Below are 12,869 nucleotides of genomic sequence, written 5' to 3'. Positions count from 1 at the left end.
CAATTACTGAAATAAATCAAGTTTTTCAAAATATTCTAATTTACTGGCTTTTACCTGTGTATATATATATATATATATATATATATATATATATATATATATATATTTTTTTTTTTTTTTTTTAAACAATCGATTAAAAAATTTCAAATACGATGTTTGAAAAATATAAGTGATTTAGAATCGGTGTGAATAATAATCGGGATTCGGATGTGAATATACTTTTTGTGCACCCCACTAAATGAATGTCCTTTTTTTAAAAAGTCATAATTATGACTTTTATCTCATAATTATGACTTATTTCAGTATTTTGTATGACTTAGGTTTTGACTTTTTAATCTCATATTTCGACATTTTACTTTATAATTTCCACTTTTTATCTCATTACTTCAAATGTCTTATCTCATAATTTCTACTTTTTATCTCATAATTATGACTTTTTATCTTATAATTTCGACTTTCTATCTCATAATTTCGACTTTCTATCTCATAATTATGACTTTTTATCTTATAATTTCGACTTTCTATCTCATAATTTCGACTTTCTATCTCATAATTATGACTTTTTATCTCATAATTTCGACTTTCTATCTCATAATTTCGACTTTCTATCTCATAATTATAGAAAGTCGAAATTATGAGATAGGAAGTCGAAATTATAAGATAAAAAGTCATTATGAGATAAAAATCGTAATTATTAAATAGAACGTTGAAATTACGAGATAAAAAGTCATAATTATGAGATAAAAATCGTAATTATGAGATAGAAATCGTAATTATGAGATAGAAAGTCGAAATTATGAGATAAAAAGTCACAATTATGAGATAAGACATTTGAAATATCGAGATAACAAGTCGAAATCATAAAATAAAATGTTGAAATTATGAGATAAAAAGTCATAAATCTAAGTCATACAAAATACTGAAATAAAGTCATAATTATGAGACAAAAGTCATATTTATGACTTATAATTAAAAAGAACATTTGACATTGTATTTCTGAACTGTATATGGCAAACATCTCTGGAAGCCTGTTTTCGCCAGTAAAAAAATACCCCAATGATAAAAAGTTCAAACTATGAGATAAGAAAGTCGAAATAATTTGGTTTAAAAAAAGTCACAATCATGAGATAAAGACCATAATTATAAGATATAAAGTCGAAAATATGAGATAAAAAGTCAGAATCATGAGATAGAAAGTTGAAATATTGAGATAAAAGTCCTAGTTATCAGATAAAAGGCGAAATCATGAGATAAAAAGTCATAAACATCAGATAAAAAGTCATAATCTTGAGATAAAAAGTCGAAATTATGCATATTTGCCAACCTTGAGACCTCCAATTTCGGGAGGTGGGGGGGTGGGGGGCGTGGTTAGGAGGGGAGGAGTATATTTACAGCTAGAATTCACCAACTCAAGTATTTCATATATATATATATATATATATATATATATATATATATATATATATATATATATATATATATATATATATATACCTGCGACCCCGAAGGGAATAAGTGGTAGTAAATGGATGGATGGATGTGTGTGTGTGTATATATATATAATATATATATATATATATATATATATATATATATATATATATATATATATATATATATAAAGAGAAATACTTGAATTTCAGTGTTCATTTATTTACACATATACACACATAACACTCATATACTCATTGTTGAGTTAAGGGTTGAATTGTCCATCCTTGTTCTATTCTCTGTCACTATCTTTCTAACCATGCTGAACACCCTCTCTGATGATGCATTGCTGTGTGGTACGCACAAAAGTGCTTTCATCAAATGCACTAGATGGCAGTATTGTCCTGTTTAAGAGTGTCACAACATTGCTGTTTACGGCAGACGGACTGCTTTACTGTAGACGTTCTTTATATTGTGGGAAAGCGGACTCAGGTCCGCTTAGAATTTCGGGAGATTTTCGGGAGAAAATTTGTCCCGGGAGGTTTTCGGGAGAGGCGCTGAATTTCGGGAGTCTCCCGGAAAATCCGGGAGGGTTGGCAAGTATGAAATTATGAGATAAGAAAGTCGAAAGAATGAGATAAAAAGTCATAATTATGAGATAAAAAATTACGATTTTTATCTCGTAATTATGACTTATTTCAACTTTCTATCTCACGATTCTGACTTTTTATCAAATTATTTCGACTTTCTTATCTCATAATATCATACAAAATTATATATAAAATCAAATCAAAATAATAAACGAGAAAAATCCAATGTTGAAAAAAAGTTTGATTGAAAGAAAAACAAGTCTGATTTTGTTTTTAATATTTTTCAAACATCGTTTTTTTTTACATGTTTTTAATCGATGTTAAAAAAAAATTTTTTTAACAATCGATTAAAACGAAGTTTGAAAAATATAAGTGATTTAGAATCGGTGTGAATAAGAATCGGGATTCAGATGTGAATCCCCTCCAAATGAACGTCCATTTGTAAAATTCGGCCTGAATCGCATCTCTGCTGCATCCCGCCCCCACCTCCCCCACTCCCCCTCCCTCCCGGCCGCCAGTGCATCCCCATCCCGACTTTTTATCTCATTATTTCAAATGTCTTATCTCATAATTTCTACTTTTTATCTCATAATTATGACTTTTTATCTCATAATTTCGACTTTCTATCTCATAAGTACGATTTTCATCTCATAATTATGACTTTTTATCTCATAATTTCGACTTTCTATCTCATAATTTCGACTTTCTATCTCATAATTATAGAAAGTCGAAATTATGAGATAGGAAGTCGAAATTATAAGATAAAAAGTCATTATGAGATAAAAATCGTACTTATTAGATAGAAAGTTGAAATTACGAGATAAAAAGTCATAATCATGAGATAAAAAGTCGAAATTATGAGATAAGAAATTCGAAAGAATGAGATAAAAAGTCATAATTATGAGATAAAAATTACGATTTTTATCTCGTAATTATGACTTTTTATCTCATTATTTCAACTTTCCATCTCATGATTCTGACTTTTTATCAAATTATTTCGACTTTCTTATCTCATAATATCATACAAAATTATATATAAAATAAAATCAAAATAATAAACGAGAAAAATCCAATGTTGAAAAAAAGTTTGATTGAAAGAAAAACAAGTCTGATTTTGTTCTTAATATTTTTCAAACAGCGTTTTTTTTACATGTTTTTAATCGATTGTTAAAAAAAAATACACACACATATATATATATATATATATATATATATTTTAAACAATCGATTAAAAAATTTAAAATACGATGTTTGAAAAATATAAGTGATTTAGAATTGGTGTGAATAATAATCAGGATTCGGATGTGAATATACTTTTTGTGCACCCCACTAAATAAATGTCCTTTTTTTTTAAAGTCATAATTATGACTTTTATCTCATAATTATGACTATTTCAGTATTTTGTATGACTTAGATTTATGACTTTTTAATCTCCTATTTCGACATTTTATTTTGTAATTTCGACTTTTTATCACATTATTTCAAATGTCTTATCTCATAATTTCTACTTTTTATCTCATAATTATGACTTTTTATCTCATAATTTCGACTTTCTATCTCATAATTATAGAAAGTCGAAATTATGAGATAGGAAGTCGAAATTATAAGATAAAAAGTCATTATGAGATAAAAATCGTAATTATGAGATAGAACGTTGAAATTACGAGATAAAAAGTAATAATTATATTCATAGTACAGTTGGAAGTCATAATTATGAGATGCAAAGTCATAATTATAAGTCATTATTATAACTTTTATCTCATGATTATGACTTTTTATTTCATTATTTTGTATGACTTACATTTGTGACTTTTTATCTCATAATTATGACTTTTTATCTCATAACTATGACTTTCTATCTCATAATTATAGAAAGTCGAAATTATGAGATAGGAAGTCGAAATTATAAGATAAAAAGTCATTATGAGATAAAAATCGTAATTATGAGATAGAACGTTGAAATTACGAGATAAAAAGTAATAATTATATTCATAGTACAGTTGGAAGTCATAATTATGAGATGCAAAGTCATAATTATAAGTCATTATTATGACTTTTATCTCATGATTATGACTTTTTATTTCATTATTTTGTATGACTTACATTTGTGACTTTTTATATCATAATTTTGACTTTTTATCTCATAACTATGACTTGTATCTCATTATTTCGACTTTATATCTCATGATTCTGACTTTTTATTTTATAATTTCGACTCATAATTTGGACTTTTTATCTCATAACTATGACTTACCATTGGGGTATTTTTTTTAGTGTCGAAAACAGGCTTACATAGATTTTTGGCATATCCAGAAATACAATGTCAAATGTTCTTTTTTTCTCCCCCAAATACGAAACCTACAAAAAGTATATTTCGACTTTCTTATCTCATAATATCATACAAAATTATATATAAAATAAAATCAAAATAATAAACGAGAAAAATCCAATGTTGAAAAAAAGTTTGATTGAAAGAAAAACAAGTCTGATTTTGTTTTTAATATTTTTCAAACATCGTTTTCTTTTACAATTGATGTTAATTTTTTTTTTTAACAATCGATTAGAAAAAAAAAACGAAGTTTGAAACATATAAGTGATTTAGAATCGGTGTGAATAAGAATCGGGATTCAGATGTGAATCCCCTCCAAACGAACGTCCATTTGTAAAAATCGGCCTGAATCGCATCTCTGCTGCATCCCGCCCCCACCTCCCCCACTCCCCCCCTCCCGAAAGAAAGTTGAAATAATGAGATAAAAAGTCACAATTACGAGATAAAAATCGTAAATTTTATCTCATAATTATGACTTTTTATCTCATTCTTTCGACTTTCTTATCTCATAATTTCGACTTTTTATCAAATTATTTCGACTTTCTTATCTCATAATGTGAGATAAAAATCTTAATTTTTATCTCATAATTATGACTTTTCATCTCATTCTTTCGACTTTCTTATCTCATAATTTCGACCTTTTATCAAACTATTTCGACTTTCTTATCTCATAATATCATACAAAATTATATATAAAATCAAATCAAAATAATAAACGAGAAAAATCCAATGTTGAAAAAAAGTTTGATTGAAAGAAAAACAAGTCTGATTTTGTATTTAATATTTTTCAAACATCGTTTTTTTTTTTTACATGTTTTTAATCGATGTTAAAAAAAATTTTTTAACAATCGATTAGAAAAAAAAAAAAACGAAGTTTGAAAAATATAAGTGATTTAGAATCGGTGTGAATAAGAATCGGGATTCAGATGTGAATCCCCTCCAAACGAACGTCCATTTGTAAAAATCGGCCTGAATCGCATCTCTGCTGCATCCCGCCCCCACCTCCTCCACTCCCCCTCCCTCCCTCCCTCCCGAAAGAAAGTTGAAATAATGAGATAAAAAGTCACAATTACGAGATAAAAATCGTAAATTTTATCTCATAATTATGACTTTTTATCTCATTCTTTCGACTTTCTTATCTCATAATTTCGACTTTTTATCAAATTATTTCGACTTTCTTATCTCATAATGTGAGATAAAAATCGTAATTTTTATCTCATAATTATGACTTTTCATCTCATTCTTTCGACTTTCTTATCTCATAATTTCGACCTTTTATCAAACTATTTCGACTTTCTTATCTCATAATATCATACAAAATTATATATAAAATCAAATCAAAATAATAAACGAGAAAAATCCAATGTTGAAAAAAAGTTTGATTGAAAGAAAAACAAGTCTGATTTTGTTTTTAATATTTTTCAAACATCGTTTTTTTTTTTTTACATGTTTTTAATCGATGTTAAAAAAAATTTTTTAACAATCGATTAGAAAAAAAAAAAAAACTAAGTTTGAAAAATATAAGTGATTTAGAATCGGTGTGAATAAGAATCGGGATTCAGATGTGAATCCCCTCCAAACGAACGTCCATTTGTAAAAATCGGCCTGAATCGCATCTCTGCTGCATCCCGCCCTCACCTCCCCCACTCCCCCTCCCTCCCTCCCGGCCGCCAGTGCATCCCCATCCCCCACTCGGCAGCGTCTGTGGCGGTTCTCAGTGTCTCGCTTGGCCCACTCCACGCAGCTCCTCCGACCGCCAGCCGTTCCCGCCGCGACCCCCAGAGGCCAGAGAGAATCCACGACGAGTCTCCTGCACACCCACGGTGGAACGTGAAGTTTTTTGTCTTCGAGCGAGCGACGCCGGTAAGTGTCGCGTCACCGGGCGGCCACGCGTGGGTTTGTTTTTGTTCCCTCCTCGATTGTCCTCGGTAGGGCTTCGGCTACAACAAGGCCGGGAAACTAATTGTGATATATTTGTGGAGGTTTTTTTTGTCTTTGTTTATCACCATAAGTGTCGCGGTGGTGTTCGTTACCGGCTAAATATCGCCGATAATCGTGGAAGTCGTGGCGGATGCGAGAGATGCTGTTAGCACTCATGCTAAGCTAACAGCGCAACTATTATGCGGATTCCTGCGTGCACGACACGCACAACAACGCAGCCGCGGCGGGGGTTAAGAATAGAATAATTGTCAAGATGGCATACCCGTGTTGACATGTAGAAAAGGGCTGCATATTCAAAATGGTGTCTTAAGCTTGTTGGAGTGTGACCATTTTTAACCAACAATGGCCCTTTTTTTTTCTTCTTTTTTTTCTTCGCCTTTTGGAATGCGACGCGCCGCCGGGTGCGCGCGCAGCCGCCAGATAGACGCACAAAAACAGGGAAAAAATATTATATAATCGTAAAAGTACAATGCGGGGTTTTTTGTTGTTGTTGTGTGCTCGTGGTTATTTGTCAGTAGGTTTTTTGCACAGGATGTGCGTCAATTATGTGACGATATTGATGTATTTGCAAATGGTCATTGTTATATTTTGGTCTGTCGGTGGAAGTTAATTCTGAACGAGTATACCACACATTTTATCATTTCTCTTTAATTTACTGCTCACTAGTGCAGGGGTCGGCAACCCAAAATGTTGAAAGAGCCATATTGGACCAAAAAAATAAAAATAATAATATTAAAAGTCTTATATAAATGTTATAATGAAGACAACACATGATGTAAGTGTCTATATTAGCTGTATAAGCCTACTATCAAAATTAATTTAAAAGTCTTATATAAGTGTTATAGTGAAGACAACACATGATGTAAGTGTCTGTATTAGCTGTATTAGCCTACTATCAAAATGACTAAGTCTTATATAAGTGTTATATTGAAGACAACACATGCAAGTGTTGATATTAGTTATAGTAGCCTACTATCAAAATTACTTCAAAAGTCTTATAAAAGTGTTAAAATGAAGACAACACGTGTCTATATTAGCTATATAAGCCTACTATCAAAATGACTTCAAAGGTCTTATGTAAGTATTTTAATGAAGGCAACACATGATGTAAGTGTCAATATTAGCCTACTATCAAAATTACTTCAAAAGCCTTATATAAGTGTTTTAATGAAGGCAACACATGATGTGTCTGTGTTAGCTGTATTAGCCTACTATCAAAATGACTTTAGAAGTCTAATATAAGTGTTATAATGAAGGCAACACATGATGTGTCTATATTAGCCTACTATAACAATGACTTCAAAAGTCTTATATAAGTGTTATAATGAAAACAACACATGTGTGTTAATATTAGTTATATTAGCCTACTATCAAAATGACTTTAAAAGTCTTATATAAGTGTTATAATGAAGGCAACACATGCAAGTGTCTATATTAGTTACAGTAGCCTACTATCAAAATGACTTTAAAAGTCTTTTATGTGGGCTTTGTACCGAGGATGTCGTTGTGGCTTGTGCAGCCCTTTGAGACACTTGTGATTTAGGGCTATATAAATAAACATTGATTGATTGATTGATTGATATAAGTGTTATAATGAAGTCAACACATGATGTAAGTGTCTATATAAGCTATATTAGCCTACTATCAAAATGACTTTAAAAGTCTTATTTAAGTGCTATAATGAAGGCAACACATGATGTAAGTGTCTATATTAGCTATATTAGCCTACTATAACAATGACTTCAAAAGTCTTATATACGTGTTATAATGAAGACAACACATGATGTCAATGTCTATTAGCCTACCAGCAAAATGACTTTAAAAGTCTTATTTAAGTGTTATAATGAAGGCAACACATGATGTAAGTGTCTTTGTTAGCTATATAAGCCTACTATCAAAATTACTTTAAAAGTCTTATATAAGTATTATAATGAGGTCAACACATGATGTAAGTGTCTATATAAGCTATATTAGCCTACTATCAAAATGACTTTAAAAGTCTTATTTAAGTGCTATAATGAAGGCAACACATGATGTGTCTATATTAGCTATATTAGCCTACTATAACAATGACTTCAAAAGTCTTATATACGGTAAGTGTTATAATGAAGACAACACATGATGTCAATGTCTATTAGCCTACCAGCAAAATGACTTTAAAAGTCTTATTTAAGTGTTATAATGAAGGCAACACATGATGTAAGTGTCTATGTTAGCTATATAAGCCTACTATCAAAATTACTTTAAAAGTCGTATATAAGTGTTATAATGAAGGCAACACATGCAAGTGTCTATATTAGCTACAGTAGCCTACTATCAAAATGACTTTAAAAGTATAATATAAGTGTTATAATGAGGTCAACACATGATGTAAGTGTCTATATAAGCTATATTAGCCTACTATCAAAATGAATTTAAAAGTCTTATTTAAGTGTTATAATGAAGGCAACACATGATGTGTCCATATTAGCTATATTAGCCTACTATAACAATGACTTCAAAAGTCTTATATGAGTGTTATAATGAAAACAACACATGTGTGTTAATATTAGTTATATTAGCCTACTATCAAAATGACTTTAAAAGTCTTATATTAGTGTTATAATAAAGACAACGCATGATGTAAGTGTCTATATTAGCCTACTATCAAATGATTTTAAAAGTCTTATATAAGTGTTATAATGAAGACAACACGTGTCTATATTAGTTATAGTAGCCTACTATCAAGATTACTATAAAAGCCTTATATAAGTGTTATAATGAAGGCAACACATGATGTAATGTGTCTATATTAGTTATTAGCCTACTATTACAATTACTTTAAAAGTCTTTTATAAGTGTTATAATGAAGACAATAACATGATGTAAGTGTCTATATAAGCCTACTATCAAAATGACTTCAAAAGTCTTATATAAGTGTTATAATGAAGGCAACACGTGATGTAAGTGTCTATGTTAGCTATAGTAGCCTACTATCAAAATGAATTCAAAAGCCTTATATAAGTGTTATAATGAAGGCAACACATGATGTAAGTGTCTATGTTAGCTATATTAGCCTACTATCAAAGGCTGACGTAAATCTGTGTTGACAGAAATGTTGTATTTTAAATTTTATTCTACACATGTTTGCAACATTGGAAAACCTTAGTAAAATGGAGGCTTCTCGCAGTTTGAGATAACTTCTGGAAATGACTGTCTCAGAATGGCCGAAGGTATAGATGTGTGTGTCCAAGTTAAAGGAAACGACAGGCTGTCATCTTCTTATGGATTTATTACAATCTTTGCAAGCTGGGTAACGTTTGCTGTGGTCTGGAACAACACTGCACACAAACAACTATCAGACATGCAAATATAAATTAAATACACAGAGGACATAAGTAAAGGAAATTAAATGAGCTCAAATATACCCCCAAACGAGGCATAATGATGCAATTTGTACATACAGCTCGCCTAAATAGCATATTAGCATTGATTAGCTTGCAGTCATGGATTGACCAAATACGCCTGATAAGCACTCCAGCAAATCAATAAAATCAGCAAAGATCTCCTTTGTGCATTCACGCACAGAATAAAACGTTTGGTGGACAAAATGAGACAAAGAAAGAGTGGCATAAAACACGTCTTTCTGTGGCAGCGTCAGAGAAAGTTGTACGTGTAAACAAACCACGATGAGTTTAAGGATCGCTGAAATTAGTATGCTTGCCAAATACTCTCATCAGTGAAGCATGTATAACATAAACAGTGGGATTTCTAACACTTAGGAAGGTTTGTGTTATGTTTGTCGTCCTACAGAAGATACGTACATTAAAACAAAAAATATATTTTTTCTTCATCCTTTTCCATTTTCACACATCTCTGAAAGAGGTCCAGGGCTCTAGAGCCGCGGGTTGCTGACACCCACACTAGTGATACCACATCTGAGTTATTGTGTAGAAACAACTGCAAATGTGCGCTTCATTCACTAACAGTGTTACAAAAGAGATCAATAAGAATAATACATAATGTTGGATATACGAAACATTCAAACCCTTTATTTATTGAATCACAAATATTGAAATTCAACGATTTGGTGCATAAAATTATGTACAAAGCCAACTATAACCTGCTACCCAAGAATGATTTAAATTATTATATTGCATAAAGTCTTATTTTAGGAAGCGGCCAGGCAGCAAATTGCTAAAACTGTAAAAACAGTGGTAAAATCCACAGATTTTTTTCACTCTTTACGTTAAAAAAATAAAAATATTTAAATTCATTGGCAGATTCATTAATTATTTACTGTTACAAGCGGCCCTCTAATGGCAGCCATGACTGCGGTGTGGCTCTCAATGAAAACAAGTTTGACACCCGTTTGCTAAGGCAATGTGAATACTGTATATTAGTGGGTTTGACAGTAATGTGTTTATACAACTTTAAATTGGGGTATGAGGTTTCTTAACGGGGAAAGACGTTTACGTCTCTTGTTTTCATTTTAGCATTTAAGCTGGCTACCAAGCTAACGCATAATTTTATGGTTTTCATGTTAGCATTTAAGCTGGCTACCAAGCTAACGCATCATTTTATGGTTATCAATCGTGCATTTTGATCATTTTAATTGAATGCGGTAATGCTAACCATGAGGAGTTTTACAGCAGTTATCAGAATTAATAATAATATATTTTATTTGTAAAAAGCACTTTAATTTGGGCAAACAACCTCAAAGTGCTACAGTATATTAAAAAAATAAGATAATAAAAAATAAAAAAAATAAAAACTAGAACATGGGCAATGTGAATACTGTATATTATTAGTGGGTTTGACAGTAATGTGTTTATACAACTTTAAATTGGGGTATGAGGTTTCTTAACGGGGAAAGACGTTAACGTCTCTTGTTTTCAGCTAACGCATCATTTTATGGTTTTCATTTTATGGTTTTCATGTTAGCATTTAAGCTGGCTACCAAGCTAACGCATACTTTTATGGTTATCAATCGTGCATTTCGATCATTTTAATTGAATGCGGTAATGCTAACCATGAGGAGTTTTACAGCAGTTGTCAGAATTAATAATAATATATTTTATTTGTAAAAAGCACTTTACATTGGGCAAACAACCTCAAAGTGCTACAGTATATTAAAAAAATAAGATAATAAAAAATAAAAACTAGAACAGCCTAATAGCTAGTACTAGCACGTATATATCTAAAGAAAGGCTTTTTTAAAAAGAAGGGTTTTTAAGCCTTTTTTTAAAAGCATCCACAGTCTGTGGTGCCCTCAGGTGGTCGGGGAGAGCGTTCCACAGACTGGGGGCGGCGGAGCAGAAAGCCCAATCTCCGGTCACATGGCGTTTATCGAGGCTAGCAATGTTACGGAGTACATTTTTATTTATTCTTTGATTCATTGACTTATCGAATATTGGCCCAGGTTTATAATACACACACAGTGTTGGCCCAACTCATGCAACTTTATTTTATTTTTGTATTAGATTCATATCGAGTGTGTTTTTAGCTCAGAATTAGCAAATACGTGCTATAGCCACATGCATTTATGCTAAAAGCAAAAGAAGTCGTACCTCGCCACATCAAATATTGCAGCTTTATTACATCGCATATTTTTTTTTAAAGCATGTTCATATTTTTGGCCTAAAACACAGGTATCAAATTGAGGCCCGGGGACCTTATATGGGCTTCGAAAGCCAGGGAATAATATGCGTTAATAAAGTACTATTCTATAAAGTATCTTTTCTTACTAAATGTATATATTATTTATAATAATCTTTTAAACTTTAATATTATCCAACAATGCAACAAATATATTAACATATATTTAGTACTTAAATATCTGCTTGGCTTACGATTTTAAAGCAAGTTATCCATTAAATTGTACACTTTAAAAATGAATCAACAGTAAAATTCTAAGATGGCAGTTTTTTTTACCGTAAAATTCATGGCGGTTTTTGCAGCATTTTCCTGTAAATAGAAAAACAGTACGACTGTTGTTTTTTTTTAACGGTACAATTCTGGCAACTGAGCTGACAGTAAAAAAACGGTGTTGCCGTTGGTCCATTTACAGTAATACACTGTAAAAACAACAGTTGTAGATTTAAAGTAAAAAAAATGGCAGCACGGTTTTCGGAATTTACTGGAAAAACAGGGCTATTTACAATAATATGCTGTAAAGAACACAGCAGAATACTCATATATGTAAACAAATATAACAATCCTGAAATATTTAAATGATTATGTTGAATAAAGTCTTATTTTAGGAAGCGGGCCAGGCAACAAATTGTTTTTTTTCCATTTTTCAAAAAAGTTTAACTATTTGCCTGTTTAAAAAAAAAAAATTAATAAAAAAACACTCGCCATGGGTACACGGACAAAATGTATTTAATCTGATCATCATTCAGATTAGAATGTTCCTGTGTACATGGACCCTGAAAAAAATGATCTGATTATGACGAGCATTTTCATGCATCACGCTTCAAATCGGAATACTTCACTTTGACATGCGCAGAACATAACATAAACGGAACGGCGTGTTCTTGTTTGTGGTACGGCGCCATCTTTTGGACGAGTTCGCTTACTGCAGGGGTTAAAGAAGA

The 12,869-nt window shown here is 31.2% G+C and overlaps 2 protein-coding genes across 4 annotated transcripts in view; one reads left to right on the top strand and one right to left on the bottom strand.

Annotated features, from left to right (window-relative positions):
• Positions 1 to 6,655, bottom strand: part of kbtbd3 (kelch repeat and BTB (POZ) domain containing 3) — a 49,392-nt gene extending 42,737 nt beyond the window's left edge. For both annotated transcript variants that reach the window (XM_061925849.1, XM_061925851.1), the window contains exon 1: positions 6,554 to 6,655. In XM_061925849.1, coding sequence (XP_061781833.1) covers positions 6,554 to 6,565 — 12 coding nt within the window. In that variant the 5' untranslated portion in view covers positions 6,566 to 6,655. The remainder of the gene's footprint in view (positions 1 to 6,553) is intronic.
• Positions 6,033 to 12,869, top strand: part of fam168a (family with sequence similarity 168 member A) — a 60,870-nt gene continuing 54,033 nt past the window's right edge. For both annotated transcript variants that reach the window (XM_061925855.1, XM_061925854.1), the window contains exon 1: positions 6,033 to 6,213. The gene's annotated coding sequence lies outside the window, so the exon portion shown is untranslated. The remainder of the gene's footprint in view (positions 6,214 to 12,869) is intronic.

Source organism: Nerophis lumbriciformis, linkage group LG30 (assembly GCF_033978685.3).
Source record: "Nerophis lumbriciformis linkage group LG30, RoL_Nlum_v2.1, whole genome shotgun sequence".
In the NCBI taxonomy this organism is placed as follows: Eukaryota; Metazoa; Chordata; class Actinopteri; order Syngnathiformes; family Syngnathidae; genus Nerophis; species Nerophis lumbriciformis.
This window is presented reverse-complemented; position numbering and strand designations above follow the sequence as displayed.